The sequence below is a fragment of the Leucoraja erinacea genome, chromosome 6 (genome assembly GCF_028641065.1).
Source record: "Leucoraja erinacea ecotype New England chromosome 6, Leri_hhj_1, whole genome shotgun sequence".
Taxonomy (NCBI): Eukaryota; Metazoa; Chordata; class Chondrichthyes; order Rajiformes; family Rajidae; genus Leucoraja; species Leucoraja erinaceus.
Genome location: NC_073382.1, coordinates 6,616,618 through 6,643,583, shown reverse-complemented (window position 1 = coordinate 6,643,583; position 26,966 = coordinate 6,616,618). Strand labels below are relative to the sequence as shown.

Here is a 26,966-nt window from a genome sequence, read left to right as displayed (position 1 = left end):
AAACATCAGCCAGGGTGTGTAAAAAAAAGTCGCAGTCAAACTGTATCCAAAATGGTAAAAGAAGCATTTTTATTTAATAGCAATGATTGAAGTGAAAGGCATCGTTCAGTTTAGTTTAGTGACACAGCGTGGAAACGGGCCCTTCGGCCCACTGGGTTCACACCGACCCAGAGAAAACCCACGTGGTCACGGGGAGAACATGCAAATTCCGTACAGACAGCACCAGTAGTCGGGGTCGAACCCGGATCTCCGGCGCTGTAAGGCAGAAACTCTACCACTGCCTTACTGTACTGTACTGTAACATATAGAGTCACAAAGTTCCACAGATTACCAGTGCATCTGAACTACAGGGATAATTTTAAGGATTCAGGGATAGAGAAAAATAATACAATGATTTGGTCTGACGTGTGAAGGCCACGGAGACATATAGCACACAACCAGGCCCTTCAGCCCAACGAGTGTGCTACCCATCAACAAGCCATAATGATACCACTAATTCTACATTAGCTACATTTGTTAAAAACTCTCTCCACATTATCAGAGGTTCATATGAGCAGAATTAGGCCACTCAGCCCATCAAGTCAACTCCACCGTTCAATCATGGCTGACCTACCCTTCCCCCTCAACCCTATCTCGGGCCGAAACCCTTCTCCAGACTGATGGGGGGGGGGGGGGGGGGGGGGGGGGGGGGGGGGGGCGGGGAGAAAATAGGAAAAAGGAGGAGGAGGAGCCCGAGGGCTGAGGGATGGCCACCAGCCTAAATATCTTTTTTGGTGAATCTGTGGAATTCATTGCCACAGACGGCTGTGGAGGCCAAGTCAAAAGATATTTTTAAGGGGGAGATCGACAGATTCTTGATTTCTAAGGGTGTCATGGCTTATGGGGCGAAGGCAGGAAAATGCAAGGAAAGATAGATCAGCCATGATTGAATGGTGGAGTAGATTTGACAGGCCAAAATGGCCTAGTTCAGCTCTGAGAACCTACAAACTTTTCATAGTACACTCTTATAAATGAATGGATAGAATGCTCCCAGCATCTTCCGAGCAGACCCCAGCAAAGATGACACAGTGGCTCAGCGGTAGAGTTGCTGCGTTGCAGTGCCAGAGAGCGGGGTACGATCCTGGCTGCGGGTGCTGCGTGTGCGGAGTTTGCACGTTCTCCCTGTGGCCGCATGAGTTTCCTCCGGGTGCTCAGGTTTCCTCCCACGTCCCAAAGACGCACAGGCTTGTAGGTTTCAATTGGCTTCTGCGAATTGTAAATCATCCTCAGTGTGTGTAGGATGGTGCTAGTGTATGGGGATCGCAGGTCGGCGTGGACTCGGTGGGTCGGAGGGCCTGTTTCCACGCTGTATCTCTAAATGGGGAAGGACAGTGGAGGACCCAGCCTGCCATGAGGAGGAATCATTGGGGAGGGTGGCAGAACAAAGGACAATGGGGGCAAAGTGTGGGGGAACCGTTGTTGGGGGGGGGGGGGTTGAGAGAGGGCGGGCTTTGGGATTTTGTCGGTGTCGTAGAGGGCTGCTTTTTGTGTGCATTGGCTATGCAAGTCAATAATTTCACTGTGCCTAGTCACATGTGATAGTAAAGTATTCCATTCCAAACTAAAGACAAAATTAAGTGGAGGGCACTGCTTACCTGCATTCCTTCCTGGCCAGAGATTCCCACTCCAACATCGGCAACCTGGATCATGCTGACGTCATTGGCCCCGTCTCCTACAGTTAATGAATAATACAGTGATAACCAAGAACAGAAACAATGGGCTTCTTTGCTTCTTTTACAGGATTGTATTGATCTGTTGCGTAAACTTCTTTACGCAGAGAGTGGTGGCGGTGTGGAATGAGCTCCCAGTGGAAGTGGTGGAGGCAGGTTCATTAGTATCATTTAAAAATAAATTGGATAGGCATATGGATGAGAAGGGAATGGAGGGTTATGGTACGAATGCAGGCAGGTGGGACTAAGGGGAAAAAATTTGTTCGGCATGGACTTGTAGGGCCGAGATGGCCTGTTTCCGTGCTGTAATTGTTATATGGTTATATGGTTATATATGTTGCACTTTCATCCCCAGTCGTGCTATCTGAAATAACAGCAGAAAAATGCTGGAATCTCGCAACAGGTCGGGCAACATCTGTGAAGGGAAAAACAGAGCTAGTGTTCAAGGTTGATGTTCTTCCATTGGAAATTGTCCAGGTTGAGTAGAGAAGCAACTCGGAGCAGCAGAAGCACATAAACTGAGCCACAATTGGGCGGCACAATTGCTGCCTTATGCCCCCGTCCCACTTAGGAAACCTAAACGGAAACCTCTGGAAACTTTGCGCCCCACCCAAGGTTTCCGTGCGGTTCCCGGAGGTTCCAGGAGGTTTTTGTCAGTCTCCCTAATGGTCGAAAGTGGTTTCCACTTCTTCTATGTTGCAGGTAGTGGAAGGTCTTACCTTCCACTACCTGCAACCTTCGACAACCACCTACAACCTCCGGCAACCACCTTCAACTACCATCGCAACCGGCTTCGACTAAAAAATTAACGATTTTTAAAACGGCAACCAATTTTTAGTTGTGGCCGGTTTTGAATTTTTTGAAATAATCGCCGGAACAAAGAAGTGGAAACCACTATTGACCATTAGGGAGACTGACAGAGACCTCCGGGAACCGCACGGAAACCTTGGGTGGGGCGCAAAGTCTCCAGAGGTTTCCGTTCAGGTTTCCTAAGTGGGACAGGGCCATTACTGTGCCGGAGACCCGGATTCGATCCTGACTGTAGGTGCTGTCTGTGCGGAGTTTGAACGTTCTCCCTGTGACCATGTAGGTTTTCTCCGGGTGCTCTGGTTACCTCCCACATTCCAAAGACGTCCACGTTTGTAGGTTAATCGGCTTCAGTAAAATTGTACATTGTCCCTAATGTGTGTGGGGGTAGTGCTAGTGTACTGGGATCGCTGGTCAGCACAGACTCAGGTGGCCAAAGGGCCGGTTTCCTAGCTCTTTCTTTAGAAACATAGAAATTAGGTGCAGGAGTAGGCCATTCAGCCCTTCGAGCCCGCACTGCCATTCAATATGATCATGGCTGATCATCCAACTCAGTATCCCGTACCTGCCTTCTCTCCATACCCCCTGATCCCTTTAGCCACAGGGGCCACATCTAGCTCCCTCTTAAATATAGCCAATGAACTGGCCTCAACTACCTTCTGTGGCAGAGAATTCCAGAGATTCACCACTCTCTGTGTGAAAAATGTTTTTCTCATCTTGGTCCTAAAAGATTTCCCCCTTATCCTTAAACTGTGACCCCTTGTTCTGGACTTCCCCCAACATCGGGAACAATCTTCCTGCAGCTAGCCTGTCCAACCCCTTAAGAATTTTGTAAGTTTCTATAAGATCCCCCCTCAATTTTCTAAATTCTAACCAGTACAAGCCGAGTCTATCCAGTCTTTCTTCATATGAAAGTCCTGACATCCCAGGAATCAGTCTGGTGAACCTTCTCTGTACTACGGCAAGTTTTAAACTAAACTAAACGGAAAATGCAGAAACAAAAGAATGTATCAGGAATGCTGCCCCACCCTCTGAGTTATTCCAGCACTTAATGTCCTTTTTATTGAAGAGAACGTTAAACGCTGCCTTCCACTACAGAAATAACTAAGCATCCGATTACTTGGGTAAGCTCTATAGATCTGGCAACAGCTTGTGGAGTGCTTGGGGTTAATTCAACTATTCCGATTCTCCACATCCACTGAGACTGCAGAGTCAAGAAGCACCATGTGGACCTGGAGAACATAAGCTTTTAAAACCCACATCCAACTTCCGTAATCCTGTGATTATTATGTCTGGGCCATAATTTACAGCCAGCAGCAGGGAAAGGGGACGCGCCAGGCTTTGTTTGGATATTGTCCGTGATCTAGTACACGTCCTGCTGGAAATAATGCAGGCATAATAAACAGAAATGTTACTCTACTCCCAATAGACTGGTGGTTATTACCATTTACATCACCTTATTAATACCTGGGGCTAAAACGTTAATTTCAATGCTAGGCTATCTCGTGTAGGCTTATATTCCCTTGAGCGCAAAGAATAAGGGAGATATAACAAGAAAGTTCTTTTAGAAAATTAAAGAATAAATCGGAACAATTTCTTTGGTGCAGCGGGGAACAAAATGTTAAGATTAAGATGTTAGGGCATTCAGAATATATTGTTTCATATGAGAGGTTGTGGGGATTTTGGGATCATCAAATGTTGCCCATCAATACCCTCCAACTGTCATGAACTAAGTCCAGCTTGGAACTGTCTTAGTGAGTTGGACCACCTAATGTATTTACTCTACCCAATTTACACAGTGGAGTTCAATTCTTCTGCAGTACCAAACTTGAGATTGATAGAAGGAATGGGCGACGTTTCGGGTTGAGACCCTTCCACAGACTGATCAGTTTGAAGAAGGGTCTCAACCAGAAATGTCGCCCATTCCTTCTCTCCAGAGGTGCTGCCTGCCCCGCTGAGTTACTCCAGCATTTTGTGTCTACCTTCGATTAAAAACCAGCATCTGCAGTTCTTCCCTACACATACAGTTCTGTTTAGTTTTAGTTACAGCGTGGAAACAAGCCCTTCGGCCCACAGAGTTCACGTTGACCAACAAACATCTGTATGCTAGTTCTATCCTACACGCTTGGGACTATTTATTGAAGACAATTAACCTACAAACCTGCACCTCTTTGGAATGTACAGTTTTGGTCTCCTAATCTGAGGAAAGACATTCTTGCCATAAAGGGAGTACAGAGAAGGTTCACCAGGCTGATTCCTGGGATGGCAGGACTTCCATATGAAGAAAGACTGGATAGACTCGGCTTGTACTCGCTAGAATTTAGAAGATTGAGGGGGGGATCTTATAGAAACTTACAAAATTCTTAAGGGGTTGGACAGGCTAGATGCAGGAAGATTATTCCCGATGTTGGGGAAGTCCAGAACTAGGGGGTCACAGTTTAAGGATAAGAGGGAAGTCTTTTAGGACCGAGATGAGAAAATCATTTTTTTATACAGAGAGTGGTGAATCTGTGGAATTCTCTGCCACAGAAGGTAGTTGAGGGCAGTTCATTGGCTATATTTAAGAGGGAGTTAGATGTGGCCCTTGTGGCTAAAGGGATCAGGGGGTATGGAGAGAAGGCAGGGAAGGGATACTGAGTTGGATGATCAGCCATGATTAAATTGAATGGCGGTGCAGGCTCGAAGGGTCGAATGGCCTACTCCTCCACCTATTTTCTATGTTTCTATGTTTCTATGTGGGAGGAAACTGGAGCAACTGGAGAAAACCCATGCGGTCACAGGGAGAAAATGCAAACTCCATGCAGACAGCACCCGTTGTCAGGATCGAGCCTGGATCTCTGGCGCTGTAAGGCTGCAACTCTAACGTTGCATGAAGATATTGCAGGATAGGATACCGATGAGTCAGATTAATCTGATAGGCTATGCTGTAATATTATCTGGTCACAGGGAAAACGTGCAAACTCCGCAATGACAGCACCTGAGGCCAGGATCGAACCCAGGTCCCGGGCACTGTGAGACAGAAGCTCTACCAGCTGTGTCTCTGTACCACCCTACTAACCAGCTGCCAAGTAATAACCAAAAATCTATCATTTGATCTATCGGAATTTGAGACAACATGTAACCAGAAGCAAAGGGCGCGTGTGCGGTGATCTCAATAACATTGCGAGTGTAACTAAACATGCTTACCTATGGCTAAGGTCATCACTTTTAGTCTGTCCCGGACCAGTTTGACCACCATGCTTTTCTGCAATGGCGTGGAACGGCAGCACAACACAGTGCGGCAACTTTGGGCTAGTGCAAGGAACTTGTCCTCCAGTGTTTTCTCCAATGCAAAGGTCAGCGTCCTTCCATCGACCACCAAGCTGAAGTTGTGTCGCATTGCGGCGGCGCTCGGTGAGGTCCCGTTCGATGGGACAAAGTCGACTGCGCCGTTTGCAGCGGCATGCAAGCGTTTGTTCAGAGGACTCTTTGATTCTACCCGGCTTATGCACTGCTCCAGCAGAGCCGCGCAGTTCTCCTGTTGACAATGGAGTTCATCACGTGTTAGAAGCAGGCCAATCTCATCCATGATATCAGCTGCTTTGTACCTCAGATGAGTCAAGAGAGTCAAGAGTGTTTTATTGTCATATGTCCCCGAACAGGACAAGGAGATTCTTACTTGCAGCAGCACAACAGCACATGCAAACATAGAGGATGGTAGTCGCTGCCTCAAAAAGGCAGCCAACATCATCAAAGACCCACACCATCCTGGCCACACACTCATCTCACCACTGCCACCGGGAAGAAGGTACAGGAGCCTGAAAACTGTAACGTCCAGGTTCAGGAACAGCTTCTTCCCTACAGCCATGAAACTATTGAACACTACAACTTCATAAGCTATGAACTTCAATATACTATTATTATTATTGCACTGTTATTGTTTGTTCTTTTTTTTCCGAGTTTTTGTTATATTATTTATTACGATTATATATTCTTTTGTGCTGCAGCAAGTAAGAATTCCATTGTTCTATCTGGGACACATGACAATAAAACACTCTTCAAGTCAAGTCAAGTCAAGTCAATTTTATTTCTATAACACATTTAAAAACACCTCTCGTTGACCAAAGTGCTTTACATTAGTCCAGGTACTAACATGCTACATACAGTGGTACATAGATCAACAATACAAACATAGATACATACATACAGCGCTCCCTCAGAGGACCTCAAGAAACGCTTGTGAGAAGAAATAGGTTTTAAGTCTAGACTTAAAGGAGTGGATGGAGGGGGTATGTTCTGATGATGAGAGGGATGCTGTTCCACAGTCTAGGTGCTGCAACCGCAAAAGCGCAGTCGCCCCTGAGCTTAAACCTGGACCACGGGATAGTAAGTAACCCCAAGTCGGCCGACCTGAGGGACCTGGAGGTAGAATGATGGGTTAGCAGATTTTTGATATAGGTGGGGGCTTTGTATACATATAGGGGGAGCTTGAAAATGATTACGTACCGCACTGGGAGCCAGTGGTGAGAGGCCAGAATCGGGGTGATGTGGTCCCTTTTACGGGTACCCGTCAGAAGTCTCACTGCGGCGTTATGGACCAATTGCAGGCAGGACTGGGATGATCGGCTGATGCCAGTGTATAGGGAGTTGAAGTAATCAAGGCGGGAGGAGATGAATGTGTGGACAATCTTTTCAAAGTCGTCGAATTGGAGGAATGGTTTGATTTTAGCCATCGTGCGATGCGGGAAGATGCTAGCTTTTACCACAGCATTGACTTGTTTGTCAAACTTCAAATATCACGGCAAGTTTTTTGACGTGCGGTTTGCGTAAGGAGGTTAGGCTTCCTAGGCTGCCTGCTATCGTTTTGATGTAGCCCGAGGGGCTCATGACTTGACTCTTGTCTAAACATCAACAAAACACCAGTGAAGGGAGGTTCCCACATGATAACCCCAATGATATACTTGCATCTACACAATTAGTTTTTTTAAGAGCTAGTTAACATGTAACTAGCTGTTTTTTGCATGCAGTTATTTATTGTACTTACATAGCATAAGATGGAATATCAGTTGGATAGTTAGATAATACTTTGGCTTTGGGCTTGGTTTTCTTAGTTGAATGCTTATCCTGAAGTTTCTCGCACAAGTAGTCTGCATTTTAATTGTAATGTAAACATAGTACATAGACACAAAATTCTGGAGTAACTCAACGGGTCAGGCAGCATCTCTGGAGAAAAGGTGACTTTTCGGGGTCGATACCTATTTGAGTAAAGAAGGGTCTCGACCCGAAACAGCACATTCCTTTTCTCCAGAGATGCTGCCTGACCCGCTGAGTTACACCACATTTTGTGTCTATCTTCGGTGTAAACCTGCATCTGCAGTTCCTTCCTGCATGCTTTGTACCTCCTGTTAGTTTCAGCCATAAGTTCAGGATTATTTTAATTGTTTATGCCAGTGGAGTTCCATACGATCGTTCTTCATAACTTGACCCCGAATACAAAGTGAAACCAGGATCTAATCGATTTCCCTCCCCACCAATCTTGTGTCGCGCTCTGGGTCTGTGGAGCAGCTCGATCTTCAAGGACTATCCTAGGACAAATGTGAGCAACTTACAAAAGGAGCAGGAGAACAGCAAGGAGTGAGAGAGAAAACGGGGCATTACAGACCTGTTAGTCTGACCGGTGGTGGAAAAGATGCTGGAGTCAATTATTAAAGAGGTAATAATGGGGCATTTGGATAGCAGTAAAATGATTAGTCTAAGTCAGCATGGATTTATGAAAGAGAAATCATGCTTGACTAATCTTCTGGAATTTTTTGAGGATGTGACAAGTAAAATGGATGAAGAGGAGCCAGTGGATGTGTATCTAGACTTTCAGAAAGCCTTTGATAAGGTCCCGCACGGGAGACTGGTGACTAAAATTAAAGCACATGGTATTATTGGGGGTAGGGTGTTAACATGGATAGAAAAGTGGTTGGCAGACAGGAAGCAAAGAGTAGGAATAAACGGGTCCTTTTTCAGAATGTCAGGCAGTGGCGAGTGGAGTGTCACAAGGCTCGGTGTTGGGGCCACAACTGTTTACCATATATATTAATGATTTGGAAGAAGGAATTAGGAGCAACACTAGCAAGTTTGCAGATGACACAAAGCTGGGTGGCAGTGTGAACTGTGAAGAGGATGTTAGGAGGTTGCTGGTTGACCTGGACAGGTTGAGTGAGTGGGCAGATGCGTGGCAGATGCAGTATAATATAGATAAATGCGAGGTTATCCACTTTGGCGGCACAAACAAGGGGGCAGATTATTATCTCAATGGGGTTAGGTTAGGTAAGGGAGAGGTACAGCGAGACCTGGGTGTCCTTGTACACCGGTCACTGAAAGTTGGCATGCAGGTACAGCAGGCAGTGAAGAAAGCTAATGGAATGTTGGCCTTCATAACAAGAGGATTTCAGCAGAGGAGTAAACAGGTTCTTCTGCAGTTGTATATGGCTCTGGTAAGACCACATCTGGAGTATTGTGTACAGTTCTGGTCTCCTAGTTTGAGAAAGGACATCCTTGTGATTGAGGCAGTGCAGCGTAGATTCACAAGATTGATCCCAGGGATGGCGAGACTGTCAAATGAGCAAGAAATTGAAAAGACTAGGCTTGTATTCACTGGAGTTTAGAAGAATGAGGGGGTATCTTGTAGAAACATAAAATTATAACAGGACTGGACAACTTCTAGCTGGATGCAGGAAAAATGTCCAAATGTTGGGCGAGTCCAGAACAGGGGGCCACAGTCTTAGAATAACGGGGGGGGGGGGCATTTAAGACTGAGGTAAAAAAAAACTTTTTCACCCAGAGAGTTGTGAATTTATGGAATTCCCTGCCACAGAGGGCAGTGGAGGCCAAATCACTGGATGGATTTAAGAGAGAGTTAGATAGAGCTCTAGGGGCTAGTGGAGTCAAGGGATATGGGGAGAAGGCAGGCACGGGTTATTGATGGGGGACGATCAGCCATGATTACAATAAATGGCGGTGCTGGCTCGAAGGGCCGAATGGCCTCCTCCTGCACTTATTTTCTATGTTTCTATGTTTCTATCCATCCTTTCGCTGGCATTTGATAAAATCTTGGGTGACCTGCTTGTAACCTGATCTCCACAATCCTCTCTCCCCTCTATTTCATTTCCTTATGTATCAAGAATCTATCAACATGGTTGAAAAAACAATTAAAAGACAATACATTCAATGCTTCAATAGAATTACGACATTCTCTTGAAGCATTAAAACAATAATGCATAAAAAAATATCATGTACCACTCTAATGAAAGTTGGCAAACCTATTGAAATGAATAGGCAAATATACACGGCATAACCATTCCTTTGGCTCAATCAGTGAAGGAATGCCCCTGGAATCAATGGTTATCCAAGACACAGTACATGGCTCGATTGTAATCATGCATTGTCTTACCGCTGACTGGTTGGCACGCAACAAAAGCTTTTCACTGTACCTCGGTACACATGACAACAGACCAAACTGAAACTGAAACAGAGCACGAGGTCAGAGACATGGTGGCACAGCACTTAGTACTGCTGCTTCATGGCTCCAGGGACCTGGGTTCGATCCTGACCTCGGGTGCTGCCTGTGTAGACCACCCCATGTATCTGCCAGGTGCTTCAGCTTCCTCACATCTCGCAGAGAAGTAGATAGTAAACTGTAACTTAGCCCTTACTGTGGGCAAAAACGATCGAAAGGTAATCAACGGGTCTTTTGTGTTAGAATAAGTTGCAGGGTAGAGAGATAATAAGGAGTGCGAAATAGAAACATAGAACATAGAAAAATAGGTTCAGGAGTAGGCCATCGGTCCTTTGATCCAGCACCACTATTCAATATGATCATGGCTGATCATCTAAAATCAGTACCCCGTTCCTGCTTTCTCCCCAAATCCCTCGATTCCTTTAGCCCCAAGAGCTAAATCTAACTCTCCCTTCAAAACATCCAGTGAATTGGCCTCCACTGCCTTCTGCGGCAGAGAATTTCACAGATTCACAACTCTGGGTGAAATGCGAGCAAAGGGATTAGTCTGCTGAAATATAGCCTGGACCAGATGGGCTGAGTGGCATCCTTCTGCGTCTTTGTAATTAAAGCTGGAGCAGGCTGATGTGCAGGCTGTAGCGAGATGGTTGGTGTCTTCTCAGCCACTTGCTAGCCCGTGGCATGATCTGGCCCATTGACTCCTGATTATCTCAAACATCTAATCAATTACTGGATGAGCAACCCAGAGGCCTGCACTGATGCCAAAGAGTTCCACTTCCACATCAACCAAATAATTTAGACACGATGAATACGATAAATCTGGGTTAGAAAACTGGTTGCAAAACATTTAGTTTAGAGATAGAAACATAGAAACATAGAAAATAGGTGCAGGAGTAGGCCATTCGGCCCTTCGATCCAGCACCGCCATTCAATATGATCATGGCTGATCATCCAACTCAGTATCCTGTACCTGCCTTCTCTCCATACCCCCTGATCCCTTTAGCCACAAGGGCCACATCTAACTCCCTCTTAAATATAGCCAATGAACCAGCCTCAACTACCTTCTGTGGCAGAGAATTGCACAGGTTCACCACTCTGTGTGTGAAAAATACAGAAATGATACAGCGTGGAAACAGACCCTTCGGCACAGAGTCCACGCCGACCAGCGATCCCCGCACGCTAGTACTATTCTACACACCAGGGACAATTTACAGAGGCTAATTCAGCCGCAAACCTGCACGTCTTTGGAATATGGGAGGAAACCGGAGCACCCGGAGAAAAACCCACCCGGTCACAAGGAGAATGTACAAACTCCGCACAGCCAGCGCCTGTAGTCGGGATTGAAGTTTGGTCTCTGGTGCTGTCAGGTAGTAAGTCTACTGTGGTGCCACTGTGCTGCCTGATTGTACCGGGCCGTTGTAATATTCAACTCGGAAATACCACCCAGGAACCTACTACTCCTACCTGCTCTGGAATCAAGTGTAATTCCAGAGCATGAGTGATGAGACCAAGGTCTCGCAATTCATGTCAAGAGTTGTTAGGGATGTGCAAAAAAAAAAAAAAAACCTGCAGCACCAAAAATCCATTAAAAAAAATTACATACTCAGGATGACCTATTTTACCCTCTGTAGAAGGAAAATTATTGGTTCTCTAAACCCTCCCTCCTCTGGTTTGGCACTTCACTCCCCTGATTTCCTTATCAAATTCCACCATCTACACCCTTTGCCTTTCCCACTGATCGCCACTGGCTTTGAGTACTATCTCCACCCAACTACCAACCAGCCCCATCTCAGATGAATCTATTGAACACCTGCTAACTCATGTCCCACCCCTTTTCCTCGCCACCCTTAACCAGCTACCTGCCCTCTGCCCCATCAGTCTGAGGCAGAGGAAGGCACGGTGGCGCAGCGGTAGAGTTGCTGCCTCACAGCGCCAGTGGCCGCTCACTGTTGTCTGTACGGAGTTTGTACGTTCTCCCCGTGACCTGCATGGGTTTTCTCCGGGTGCTCCGGTTTCCTCCCACTCTCCAAAGCCGTACAGGTTTGTAGGTTAATTGGCTTTGGTAAAAATTGCAAATTGTCCCAAGTGCGTGTAGGATAGTGGTAGTGTGCAGGGCATCACTGGTCAGCATGGTCTCGGTGGGACGAAAGGCCTGTTTACACGCTGTGCAGTATCTCTATACCAAACCAAACTAAACAGAGCCCCTTTTTGAAACACCGTCTGTCCATTTCCCTCCATGGATGTTTAAGAAGGAACTGAAAATGCTGGAAAATCGAAGGTAGACAAAAATGCTGGAGAAGGGTAGAGTGCTGACATGGATAGAGAAGTAGTTGGCAGACAGGAAACAAAGAGTAGGGATTAACTGGTCCCTTTCAGAATGGCAGGCAGTGACTAGTGGGGTACCGCAAGGTTCGATGCTGAGACTGCAGCTATTTACAATATACATCAATGATTTGGATGAAGGGATTCAAAGTAACATTAGCAAATTTGCAGATGACACAAAGCTGGGTGGCAGTGTGAACTGTGATGAGGATGTTATGAGAATGCAGGGTGACTTGGACAGGTTGGGGGAGTGGGCAGATGCATGGCAGATGTAGTTTAATGCGGATAAATGTGAGGTTATCCACTTTGGTGGCAAAAATCGGAAGGCAGATTACTATCTAAATGGCGTCAAGTTGGGAAAAGGGGAAGAACAACGAGATCTGGGGGTCCTTGTTCATCAGTCTATGAAAGTAAGCATGCAGGTACAGCAGTGAAGAAAGCGAATGGCATGTTGGCCTTTATAACAAGAGGAATCGAATATAGGAGCAAAGAGGTCCTTCTGCATTGTAGAGAGCCCTGGTGAGACCTGGAGTATTGTGTACAGTTTTGGTCCCCTAATTTGTGGAAGGACATTTTTGCTATTGAGGGAGTGCAACGTAGGTTTACAAGGTTAATTCCTGGGATGGCGGGACTGTCATATGGTGAGAGAATGGAGCAGCTGGGCTTGTACACTTTGGAGTTTAGAAGGATGAGAGGAATCGCATTGAAACATATAAGATTGTTAAGGATTTGAATACGCTAGAGGCAGGAAACATGTTCCCGATGTTGGGGGAGTCCAGAACCAATTGCCATAGTTTAAGAATAAGGAGTAAGCCATTTAGAACGGAGACGAGGAAACACTTTTTCTCACAGAGAGTGGTGAGTCTGTGGAATTCTCTGCCTCAGAGGGTGGTGGATGCTTTCAAGAGAGAGCTAGATAGGGTTCTTAAAAATAGCAAAGTCAGGGTATATGGAGAGAAGGCAGGAACGGGGTACTGATTGGTGATGATCAGCCATGATCACATTGAATGGCGGTGCTGGCTCGAAGGGCCGAATGGCCTACTCCTGCACCTACTGTCTATTGTCTATTGAAATAGGCAACGTTTCGGGTCGAAACCCTTCTTCAGAGTCAGACTTCAGTCTGAAGAAGGGTTTCGACCCGAAACGTTGCCTATTTCCTCCACTCCATAGATGCTGCCTCGCCCGCTGAGTTTCCCCAGCATTTTTGTCTCCCTCCATGGATGCTGCCTGACCCGCTGAGCAGCTTGTTTTACTGTCTCTCCATACCGTAACTTTTTGGCTTCCAGTCTCGAGGCCAACAGCAATCTCTCTCACCTTCTTTTGCGTTCCCTCTTATGTCTTATGATTAGTTGCTAAGTGTTTTGATGTGCATGCCAAGGCACAATATTAAAACAGGTCAAAGCCTTCTGTGGTGTACCCTGTATATATGCTACTTTATGGATCAGAGGCAGTTCTTTGGAAAAACACTCACAGGAATTACTTACACACTGTTAAATTTGGCAAGGCTTTGGAAAAGCTGCCAAGCAGTGCACTGATCTGACATCTGCTGAAACTAACAGATGTTCCCTGATTATTCTCGCTTCGTTTGCATTTGCAAACTGCCTCAAATGTAAGTTCGCTTTTGGATGAAATGAAACTCTTCAGTTTTTCATTTGCAATGCTGGCTCATCAATGAAACGAAACTGAGAGTTAAATTAAACATATCACAACTATTCAATGTTCACAAAAGCTGGAAAAAATGTTGCAATAAAAATAATAGAATGCTCTGACTTTGAACCTGTTTCTCTCTGCACAGAACATAAAATAGTGCTGCATTGCCGCGGACTCTGCGAGCGCACGCCGGGGGCTCTAACACCAAGACCCGGTGTGCGACCTCGCACCACCCGGCGTGGCTTTAATAGCCGCGGGACAATCGCCATCGCCAGTCAGGGGCTTTGACTTTGACTCTGACATCGGGGGGGGGGGAGAGTGCAGTGGAGAGATAAGTTTTTTTGGCCTTCCATCACAGCGATGTGATGGATGTTTATGTAAAATGTAAATTATGTTGTGCCTGGGGTCTATTTGTTTGTAATGTATGGCTGCAGAAACGGCATTTCGTTTGGACCTCAAGTGGTCCAAATGACAATTAAATTGACTCTTGACTCTTGACTCTCTCTTGACTCATTGGAACAGGCCCTAGAGCCCACTATGTCCATGCCGAACATGATGCCAAAAACCATCTCTTATCTGCCCCCACATGATCCATATCTCTCCATTCTGGGTGCCACGGGTTATGGGGAGAAGGCAGGAGAATGGGGTTAAGAGGGAAAGATAGTTCAGTCAGGATTGAAAGGCGGAGTAAGACTTGATGGGCTGCATGGCCTAATTCTGCTCCAATCACTTATGAACTGGTGAATTCCCTGCATATCAACGTGCCCATCCAAAAGTCTCTTAAACGCCACTATCGTAACTGCCTCCACCACCACCCCTAGCAATGTGTTCTAGACACCCACCACCCTCTGTGTAATAAACTTGCCCGCACATCTCCTTTAAACTTTTCCCCTCTCACCTTAAAGCTGTGCCCTCTGGTATTTGATATTTCAACCCTGCAAGAAAGATTCTCAGCGTCTATGCTCCCTATCCCTCTCATAATTTTACATACTTATACTTATTTACTTACTTATCTGCCTTTCTGGTATTCCCAGAATTTTCTGTTTTTAATTCAACTTTCACAACTTACTCAATGTCATTTTTTTTTCCAACTTGTCATGAAAATGCTACTATTGCTTTAAAAGAGACACTTTAAGAAGAAACTATAACGTGCCAAATTGTGCACATTAGAAAATTAAACTCTGTGCAATGTTTCCTTTAAAATTGCATTAGGAATATTGTCACGTTTTCATGTTCTGGTTTTCAATTGAAAGAAAAAGTTACCCGTCAAATCTTTTCCCCTTCACCTATGTCCTTTGGTCCTCGATTCACCTACTCTGGGCAAGAGACTCTGCATCTACCCGATCTATTCCTCTCATGATGTTATACACCACTCTCAGATCACCCCTCATCCTCCTGCGCTCGTCAAGTCTAGTTTATTCGTCACATACACATACGAGATGTGCAGTGAAATGAAAAGTGGCAATGCTCGCGGACTTTGTGCATAAAGACAAACAAACAAACAACCAAACAAACTACAAACAGAATGGAACAGAATCACATATTCTGAGGAATATGACCCTCTATGGAATAGAGTTCCAGCCTACTCAACCTCTCCCCATAGCTCAGACCCTCTAGTCCCAGCAACATCACTGTACCCTTTCCGGCTTGACAACATAACTTCTGGTCGACAGCGCGAATCTTGCTCACTCACCTGGGATTCAGCGTTGAGGGTGAGGAGCTCTTCATCTTGAGCGAGGAGCTTGCAAGAGTAGGCGATGTTGATGGCCGTTTCCTGTTTGTCTCCGGTGAGGACCCATATTTGCAAACCCGCTTTCCGTAGGTTAGCTATCGTTTCGGGAACACCGTCCTGTAAGCGGTCTTCGATGCCTGTGGCTCCTGAACAGATGAGAGATGATACAGAAGTGAAAAAAAACTCACACCATCCTCCGAACAAGCTCTGAAGTGCGTAGACTTGGGGGATGAACACAAAATGCTGGAGTAACTCAGTGGGACAGGCAGCATCTCTGGAGAGAAGGAATGGGGGACGTTTCGGGTTGAGACCCTTCTTCAGACTAGAGTCTGGGGAAAGGGAAATAAGGGATATAGACGGTGATGTAGAGAGATAGTTGACGACTTGAGATATAGAACAAATGAATGAAAGAGTCTGGGGCATTAGTTTTGGTTTATTTGCACTATTATTGTGTGTGTGTGTGTGTGTGTGTGTGTGTGTGTGTGTGTGTGTGTGTGTGTGTGTGTGTGTGTGTGTGTGTGTGTGTGTGTGTGTGTGTGTGTGTGTGTGTGTGTGTGTGTACACACACACGCATATACATATGCATATATCACTGAAGTAGGGTATCGACCTGAAACGTCACCCATTCCTTCTCTCCAGAGATGCTGCCTTACTCCAGCTGAGTTACTGCAGCATCTTTGTGTCAACATATGCACATATATGTATGTAGACATATATACCCAGGAAGGAACTGCAGATGCTAGTTTAAACCAAAGATAGACACAAAAAGCTGGAATATCAGCAGGTCAGACAGCATCTCTGGAGAGAAGGAATAGATTATATTTCAGTCGAGACCTTTATGGAATTGTATGTTGTTTATTATAATGTTAACAGAGTACTGTCTTACATAGTAAGCACATTGGCTTTATTTTGTACCTTCCCATACCTCTAGTTTCCCCCTCTTTCACTCTCAGTCTGATGAAGGGTCTTGAGCAGAAAGGTCGCCCATTCCTTTTCTCCAGAGATGCTGCCTGCCCCGCTGAGTTACTCCAGCATTTTGTGTCTATCTACCATGTTTACATATTGTGTGGTGCTGCTGCAAGTAAGAATGTCCTTCTTCTGTTTGGGACATTTGACAATGAAACACTCTTGTCTCATTGCACAGCAATAAACGAGGTAACAAGAGACAAGAAAACTACCCCGCCAAGACTGTCCAATGTGGTGAAGCATCTCAGAAAACGGCTGTTCTTATTCAGTAGCCGCGTGCATTATTCTGCACTATTTATGCACAGTGGCGCAGCCTCAGAGGGCCGGAGACACGGGTTTGACCCTGACCTCGGGAGCTGGCTGCGTGGAGTTTACACGTTCTCTCTGAGACGTATGGGTTTCCTCTGGGTGGTATGTCTCCTCCAACGGCAATTTAGATTGGAGATGAGGAAACACTTTTTCACGCAGAGAGTTGTGAGTCTGTGGAATTCTCTGCCTCAGAGGGCGGTGGAGGCCAGTTCTCTGGATACTTTCAAGAGAGAGCTAGATTGGGCTCTTAAAGATAGCGGAGTCAGGGGATATGGGGAGAAGGCAGGAGCTGGGATGATCAGTCATGATCACATTGAATGGCGGTGCTGGCTCGAAGGGCCGAATGGCCTCCTCCTGCACCTATTGTCTATTGTGCCAAAGATGTGCGGGTTTGTAGGTTAATTGACCTCTGTCAAATTGCCCCCAGGTGCGCAGGGAGTGGATGAGAAAGTGGGATAATATAGAAGTCGTGTGAATGGGTTATTGGTGGTCAGTGTGGACTCGGTGGGCTGAAGGGCCCGTTTCCATGCTGTATCTTTCAATCACTCAATCGAATGGAAGCATTCTTTAATTTGAAGAACTACAGAGCAGACTCTTAATTAATACTCAGAGGGTGTTTGGAAGGAGCAAAGGCGTAGTCTGAATTAGTAGGAGCTTGCTACATGGCTTTGAATCCCTCCTAATGTAAATAGGCCCGACAGAGACCTACAGGATTTGGGAGTGTTGGAGGTGCAAGGAGATTCCCATGCAGGATTCCCAACAGGTTAATTTGCAAGTTGAATCAGTTATAACGAAGGCAAATGCAATGTTAGTGTTAGTTTTGAGAGGACTAGAATATAAAAACAGGGATGTAATGCTGAGACTTTATAAGGCACTAGTCATACCGCATTTGGAGCATTGTGAGCAGTTTGGGGAGAGTCGGAGGAGGTTTACAAGTATGGTCCCGGGATGGTGTGGAGTTACAGAGTTGATGTGGACAAGCTTTTCCCTTTGAGAATAGGGAAGATTCAAACAAGAGGACATGACTTCAGAATTAAGGGACAGAAGTTTAGGGGTAACATGAGGGGGAACTTCTTTACTCAGAGAGTGGTAGCGGTGTGGAATGAGCTTCCAGTGGAAGTGGTGGAGGCAGGTTCATTGGTATCATTTAAAAATAAATTGGATAGGCATATGGATGAGAAGGGAATGGAGGGTTATGGTATGAGTGCAGGCAGGTGGAACTAAGGGGAAAAAATAAATAAATAAAATAAAATTAAAAAAAATTGTTCGGCACGGACTTGTAGGGCCGAAATGGCCTGTTTCCGTGCTGTAATTGTTATATGGTTATATGGTTATATGATTGAGTTAACATATGATGAGCATTTGACGGCACTGGGCCTGTACTCGCTGGAGTTTGGTAAGATGAGGGGCGACCCCATTGAAACTTGCTGAATAGTGCAAGGCCTGGATGGAGTGGATATGGAGAGGATGTTTCCACTAGTGGGAAAGGCTAGGACCAGAGGGCACAGCCTCAGACTAAAAGGACACACGTTTAGAGGAGGAATGAGATGAGGAGGAATTTCTTTAGTCAGAGGGTTGTAAATCTGTGGAATTCATTGCCACAGACGGCTGTGGAGGCCATGTCATTGGGTATTTCTAAGGCAGGGATTGACAGTTTTTTGATTCGTATGGGTGGCAAGGGTTATGGGAAGGCAGGAGAATGGGATTGAGGGGGAAAGGTAGGTCAGCCATGCTTGAATGGTGGAGTCGGCTTGATGGGCTGAATGGCCTAATTCTGCTCATATGACTTATGAACTTACACAAAGCGTACTAGGACGAAGAGGACCACAGACGATATCTTGTGCAAAACACTGGGAGAGGTGACTTGTGGTAAACTGACCACATACGGTGGGTTAGAAAACCCCCCCAAAAATATCGTAGCTAAAAGTAAAGCGAGGCACCTGACACATATACCACGGCACAGAAGATCAGCTGCCTTGTGGCATTGACGCATATCGGCCGGATGACATTGTAAAGTACAAGGAGAAAGGTTCAGCTGCCTTCCCAAAGCCTGGATTTACTCCCGACCTTGGTCACATTCACAGCAATCAGCTGCTTTTCTAAGATAATATACGACCTTGCAAATGTCGAGTTCTCCCATCTGAATTCATAAATCCCATTGCCGATGCAAACTTTCATACCTTCACTATCACAGCAGATGTGATTTATCACACAGCCATTTGAAGTGACACTACTTTTAAAATGGATTACTGCAAAGGAAGACACCTTCCTCTGGTGAAGCAAAGGGATATTTTGCAGAGAATGCTGCTGGCAATCCCTTCCATAGATAGTGCTAGATCAAGAACATATTTTTTACACACACGCACGTGTATTAAATATTTATCATTAAACATATTTCCTCTATCCAGCTGCAATAGAAACATAGAAACATAGAAAATAGGTGCAGGAGTAGGCCATTCGGCCCTTCGAGCCTGCACCGCCATTCAATATGATCATGGCTGATCATCCAACTCGGTATCCTGTACCTGCCTTCTCTCCACACCTTTAGCCACAAGGGCCACATCTAACTCCCTCTTAAATCTAGCCAATGAACTGGCCTCAACTACCTTCTATGGCAGAGAATTCCAGAGATTCACCACTGTGTGAAAAATGTTTTCCTCATCTCAGTCCTAAAATATTTCCCCTTTATCCTTAAACTGTGACCCCTTGTTCTGGACTTCCCCAACATCGGGAACAATCTTCCGGCATCTAGCCTGTCCAACTCCTTAAGAATTTTGTAAGTTTCTGTAAGATCCCCCCTCAATTTTCTAAATTCTAGCGAGTACAAGTCGAGTCTCTCCAGTCTTTCTTCATATGAAAGTCCTGACATCCCAGGAATCAGTCTGGTGAACCTTCTCTGTACTCCCTCTACGGCAAGAATGTCTTTCCTCAGATTAGGAGACCAAAACTGTACGCAATACTCCAGGTGTGGTCTCACCAAGACCCTGGACAACTGCAGTACAACTCCCTGCACCTATACTCAATGATCAATTCCAATGAAATTACAACTGAAGATAGGCACAAAAAGCTGAAGTAACTCAGCGGGACAGGCAACATCTCTGGAGAGAAGGAATGGGTGATGTTTCGGGACGAGACCCTTCTCCAGACTGGTTAGGGATAAGGGAATCAAGGGATATAGACGGCGATGTGGAGACAAATAAAAGATATGCAAAAAAGTAACAATGACAAAGGAAGCAGGCCATTGTAAGCTGTTTGTAGGGGAAAACAAGAAGCTAGTGTGACTTTTGTGGGGGAGGGATAGAGAAAGAGGGAATGCCGGGGCTACCTGAAGTGAGATAAATCAATATTCATACCACTGGGCTGTAAGCCAAAGATCCTACAGCAGAGCAAGACCTTTGCTGTAAGCTGCCCAATCGAAATATGAGATGCTGTTCCTCCAATTTGCATTTAGCCTCACTCTGACAATGGAAGAGACTGAGGACAGAAAGGTCTGTGCAGGAATGGGAAGGAGAGTTAAGGGCCTGTCCCACCAGCATGCGATTGTATGCGTCCAGCACGACGGAACGTGGTGGCTTGAGGCGTAGGGCCTTGCAGGGCCGATCCCACTTCCAACCGCGGAGTCGTCTGGAGTTGTGCGGGGCTGGTCCCGACATCATACTCACCAATCAGCTGGGCAGGAGGCGAGCTGACTGAATTTGGACATTGCACGGCCTCGGACGGTTACGTCATCACGCAACGGCACGGTGATGTCATCGCGCAATGCCACACGCTAGGTGTCAAGGCGCTGCGCACAGCGTCGAGACGCTGCGTACGCCCGTTGAGGCGCTGCATACAGCCTCAATGCGGCTGCGGGCCGACAGGCCGTTGCCGCGCGGAATTTTTGGACAGTGTCAGTTTTTCGGACCCCCGCGCGATGTCGGGACCAGCCCCGCAGAACTCCGGCGATCGAAGTGGGACCGGCACCGCGAGGCCCTATGGCTCAAGCGACCATGTTAGGTCACGCTCGCCGCATGCAGTCGCATGCTCCTGGGACAGGTCCTTTAAAGTGTCCGGCAACCGGTGTTACAACCGAATTGTTTACAGCATTCATCAGTTTAGGGTTATAAGGAAAGGCCCGTTCAACAGCTTTGTTTTTTCAATATAAAAATTAAAACAGTATCGATTGACAACTTTACAAATATTCCGCAGAGCGATCGTTTCGCTGAGCACCTTCACTCCGCCCGCCTGGACCTATCTGATCTCCCGGTTGCTAAAAACTTTAATTTTACTTCGGAGTCACGTGAGTGATTCCGTGAAGAAGCCCGTCCCAGGACGCGTTGCGGCATTACGTTTCAGCAGGCCAAGCGGCAGCGCGGGAGACAGGGCTCCCGCAGAAACGAGAAAAACTAAAGTTTAGGTAAGTACTTACCTTTACTTTACAGCCTTTGCGTCTGCTTGTTCCCTGCAGGGCATGCAAGCTGCCCCTTGGACTCCGGGAGGAGTTTTTCCGTTGTCGGGAGGGGAGGAAGACGCAACAAGGACTCGCCGGCGGACCATGGTGCGGGTGCCGGTAAGCTGTCCACAGGGGCAACATCGGCGCGGGGCTAGCACTGCGCTGGGGTTCCCCTCAGTCCTCGCTCGCCCTCAAGGACTGTCCAGGTGAGGCAGGCAGGCGGGCGGGAGGAGGCTTCCGACTTTTGCGGAGCCGTTAAGGGGACCCACTGTGCAGTGCTGCCGTGAGTGCGCTGCAGCCCGAGTGCAGCAGCCCGAGAACGGAGAGAGCGAGGACCGCTAATCAGCGGGCCGCTCCCGACTCTGTACCAAGCCCGTCAGCATCAGCTGCGGGCTGGGAGGGAAATGCTGCACCTGCCCGACGAGAGGACGTTTTTTGGGCAGCAACAGGGGGTGGGACCGCTTAGCGGGCGGTCCACAAACCCGACACGGGACCGAGCCAGCCCGCTAGCGCCTGAGCAGCGGGCTGGATGTGTGTAAAACCCGGCGGTGGAGGAGAGAGACAGCCAACATCGGACTGGGAAGTCTCTCCACCCAGGAGGGGGAGAGACTGCCGCCTGAACTGCAGGAGCGGCTCTTGGGCATTCCAAAGGTAAGTTTGCAGTTGTGTTTTATTACAGAGTTCAGGAACACAACGTAAAACTTGCAAAGAGGTACTGCCCCGCTCCAACTATACCAGCGGGGCAGCAACCGGCGGCAGCGTCGCTCGCAGAGCGTTTTCGCTATCCCTGAGACCGAGCCAAGCCAGTCTCGCCATAGCCTGCACGGCGGACTGGGAAAGGGGCTAGGAAGCCATACGGCCGGTCATCTCCGACTCGTCGGAGGGGGAAATGTCCACCCCAAAGCGGGGGAGAGACAGCCGCCTAAGCTGCATCCAGCAGCTATTGGAGGGGATGGTCTACCGAGAGCAGCAGCGCTCTCGGACAGACAGGACAGGCGCCCCCTCCATGGTGCTGAGTCCGGCACCTCCCTTTGCGACCTCGGACCAGGAATGGGAGGTTAGCATCGGTGACCAGGGCAGGGCTGGTCTGAGCATGGGGCAGGCGGAAGGAGCCGAAAGAGAGCAGGGTGTGCAGGAAGAGCTGCTGGGGGTCGTAAGCCGATTTGTCGCTACCCCAAAGGTTGGAGCGCCGCTGGAGCCAAGGATGGCTGCCAGCATTAACCATCTCTCCAACAAACCACTTCAGGAGAAGGTGCTCGCCCAAGTGCTTGAGGAGCACACAGCCCCGGACAATTCTGAGGCTCTTAAAGTAAAGAGCCTCAATCCTCAAATCTGGGGCAATGTGGGGGGACCAATTCGGGCACAGGAAGTCAAGCTTCAGCGCATACTTCGCCTCCTCACGGCGGCAATAACAGCCTATGCGCGGGGTGTCGAGACAGAAGAGATGACCACTCACCAACAAGATGTCCTTGCACTAATGTGCACAACCCAATACGAGCTAAATAATCTACGAAGAGAGAACATCAGGCCGGCCCTCAATCCAAAGTTTGCAGGGTTATGCAAAGTTCCAACAGTCGAGACCGACTCTTTCTTATTTGGGAAGGACCTGAATAAACAGCTAAAAGAGATGGATGAGGCGTCCAAGACCTTTAGCCTCATGAGGGCAGTACCGGCGACGAACATACCAAAGCTTTTCATTCCACCCAGGCGGCAGCACACCACTGTATCTACCAGTCGGCGTCCCGAATATGCGACTGGTCAAAGCTTGGGGCCGCACTATCCCCAGAGACCTTTTTTAGGTCAGGGCCCGCAGCGGACCCCCTGGAAAATGCGCCTCCCCCCAACATCGCCAGCACGTCGACAGGGAAGAACATTGAAAAAGGGAAAACCACAACCCCGCCAATAACCATGGAGGTAGGTGGGTCTGGTTCCTACCAGCAAATAGAGCGCTTTCTTGGACTATCTTGGCTTTCATATTAATTCAGTACACGTAACTTTAATGTTGCCAAGAGACAACATAGTTGAATTGGCACAAACAAGGAACAAATTAATGGTCAAACTACCAACTACTCGACAAATAACAGAGTAATTGGGGGAAAATGGTACCATTTTCTGTCTACATGATTCAGATGTTAGTATCAAAAACAACATATAGGTTGTCATTGAGCATCTCATGAAGTTACCCACTGAAATAATATCAGAAAGACAGTGGTGGGGTTACCACTTATACTGGGCATTAAGTATCTAAAAAAAAAATGCTCGGGTGAAATTTATGAGTTTAAGCACTTGCATGTATGGGTATAAATAAGACTACACTATGGAGGTGGCCTATATTAACCATATGGCAGCATAAAGTCGGTATCATATGACAAGTTGGTCAAAACAATTTGGCAATGGTATATCCATAGAGGTATTGGACTATCAACAACTTACCTGCCTGGTAAGCAAAATACAGTGACAGACACCAGGTCACATAAAATTAAGGACAACATCAATTAGATGTTTTCATATAAAGTTTAACAAAACTATCAAGCTATACGATGCAACAGATATTAATGCATTTCATTGTCTCTGTACTGCACACTGACAATGACAATTAAAATGGAATGTAAATCTGATATCGATTATTTGCATCAATGCTATATCACCAGGGGTTCGGGGATGTCCTATGTATGTCGCGGGGGAAACCAGACCCTGGGGCAGTGGAATCCTCATATATATAAAAAATGGTTTTTCTTTGGGACAGATAGTTCCAGCGGAAAGCTTGTAAGCTATATATATTAACTTTTCTGACCTATAGGTCATGTTGTCATTCAACAATATATTTATAATATTGATAGACAAATGCGTTCACGTTGCATTGGTGAAATTAATTCTATGTATTTTTTCCCTTCTGCCTCACAAATCGAGAACAACGCACAGTACAAAAGGATTCTGTTTCAGAACTTACGCTATGACATGATTGTTGGAACTTGGATGGTGTTTTTCCAGTACCCAGGATTATTAACAATCGGAGCCGGGCACAAATCAACTGTGCCATGAGAAAATAAGCTCCTGAGCTGCAGATTCTGCGCAAGCCTCTGGGACTGGGATTGTTATTCTGAACAATCAACACCACGTCAGCATCCTTTTGAACATTCACTGGACTACAACACTTGTCCAGCATCAAGAGAAGTGCTGCAAGGATACAGGGAAAACCTACTCATCCGATACAGGTACTACAAACTGGAATTCCTGGAAAACCGTCATCACGATGAAGGATTCGGCTACAGTACCATCAACACAGCTAGAATTGCCCTGACTGTTCTTTTTCAAAACAGCTTCAGGACAACAGGTATGGGGTCACTGGCTGGTGGTAAATTTGAAGGGTATTAAAATTCTAAAACCCTAGACCAAGTACACCCATATGTGGGATGTCACAATGGTTAACCATACTTCAGGGGATACTCACCAGCCAGAGCCCTAAACCTGAACCTTCTATAGAAACATAGAAACATAGAAATTAGGTGCAGGAGTAGGCCATTCGGCCCTTCGAGCCTGCACCGCCATTTAATATGATCATGGCTGATCATCCAACTCAGTATCCCGTACGTGCCTTTTCTCCATACCCTCTGATCCCCTTGGCCACAAGGGCCACATCTAACTCCCTCTTAAATATAGCCAATGAACTGGCCTCAACTACCCTCTGTGGCAGAGAGTTCCAGAGATTCACCACTCTCTGTGTGAAAAAAGTTTCTCCTCATCTCGGTTTTAAAGGATTTCCCCCTTATCCTTAAGCTGTGACCCCTTGTCCTGGACTTCCCCAACATCGGGAACAATCTTCCTGCATCTAGCCTGTCCAACCCCTTAAGAATTTTGTAAGTTTCTATAAGATCCCCTCTCAATCTCCTAAACTCTAGAGAGTATAAACCAAGTCTATCCAGTCTTTCTTCATAAGACAGTCCTGACATCCCAGGAATCAGTCTGGTGAACCTTCTCTGCACTCCCTCTATGGCAATAATGTCCTTCCTCAGATTTTGGAGACAAAAACTGCACGCAATACTCCAGGTGTGGTCTCACCAAGACCCTATACAACTGCAGTAGAACCTCCCTGCTCCTATACTCAAATCCTCTTGCTATGAAAGCCAACATGCCATTCGCTTTCTTTACTGCCTGCTGCACCTGCATGCCTACCTTCAATGACTGGTGTACCATGACACCCAGGTCTCGCTGCATCTCCCCCTTTCCCAATCGGCCACCGTTTAGATAATAATCTGCTTTCCCGTTTTTGCCACCAAAATGGATAACCTCACATTTATCCACATTAAACTGCATCTGCCAAACATTTGCCCACTCACCCAGCCTATCCAAGTCACCTTGCAGTCTCCTAGCATCCTCCTCACACCTAACACTGCCCCCCAGCTTAGTGTCATCCGCAAACTAGGAGATATTGCCTTCAATTCCCTCATCCAGATCATTAATATATATTGTAAATAGCTGGGGTCCCAGTACTGAGCCTTGCGGTACCCCACTAGTCACTGCCTGCCATTGTGAAAAGGACCCGTTTACTCCTACTCTTTGCTTCCTGTTTGCCAGCCAGTTCTCTATCCACATCAATACTGAACCCCAATGCCATGTGCTTTAAGTTTGTATACTAATCTCTTATGTGGGACCTTGTCGAAAGCCTTCTGGAAGTCCAGATACACCACATCCACTGGTTCTCCCCTATCCACACTACTAGTTACATCCTCGAAAAATTCTATAAGATTCGTCAGACATGATTTACCTTTCGTAAATCCATGCTGACTTTGTCCAATGATTTCACCACTTTCTAAATGTGCTGCTATCCCATCTTTAATAACTGACTCTAGCAGTTTCCCCACTACCGATGTTAGGCTAACTGGTCTGTAATTCTATGCACTAAAAACATATGTTGAAGGCACACTGAGCAGCACAGAGGGTCCAGTCACTACTCCTATTTCAACTGGACACCATGCTCACAGCTTCAGACCAGATATCTATCATTTGTCCAGGGAATGGTCAAACCAGACCAGGAATACCTTATCCAGTCATAAAACCCGGGCTTACCTGCCAGAAAACACGGTAATGTACCAAGACCCTTTTTTACCTTACATAGACACAACCTAATTATGCGAGGGAGATGAAAAGCCTTGTGGGTTGGTCACAAAAAACCTTGTGGTCGGGTAACAAGCCTTTTTTGTGAAATGGCTCAAGCAGGTTAAAGCTCCTGGGATAAAACTAACATGTCAAAGTTGTCATCCCACAGGAGAAGCTTCCACGTCAACGGCAAAAGAATGGACGTACCTATAAACCACATCCTGGCTCCAGCAGAATAGTGGGGGTAAAACGTTCAGAGAAATAATTTATTATAAACTGTTGACAAAACCTGTTTTTTCATTTGCAGGGAAGATTCCAATCTGCAAATATTCAAATTAGCCAAAGGGAGCATTTAAATTTCTTCAGTGTCTATTGTAAAAATACCATTGGGGTTTCTATAACAGAATCATTGGTTGGTTACGATACACACTTCCTCCCTCAAAGACTTCGGCAGTG

General features: G+C 46.5%; 1 protein-coding gene across 5 annotated transcripts in view; it reads right to left on the bottom strand.

Moving 5' to 3' along the window:
* The window catches only part of atp10a (ATPase phospholipid transporting 10A), a 448,633-nt gene that overhangs the window by 24,663 nt on the left and 397,004 nt on the right, over positions 1–26,966 (bottom strand). For all 5 annotated transcript variants that reach the window (XM_055636515.1, XM_055636513.1, XM_055636517.1 and 2 more), the window contains 3 exons: positions 15,668–15,852; positions 5,703–6,033; positions 1,635–1,711 (listed from right to left, as the gene is read on the bottom strand). In XM_055636515.1, the coding sequence (XP_055492490.1) occupies positions 1,635–1,711; positions 5,703–6,033; positions 15,668–15,852 (593 nt within the window). The remainder of the gene's footprint in view (positions 1–1,634; positions 1,712–5,702; positions 6,034–15,667; positions 15,853–26,966) is intronic.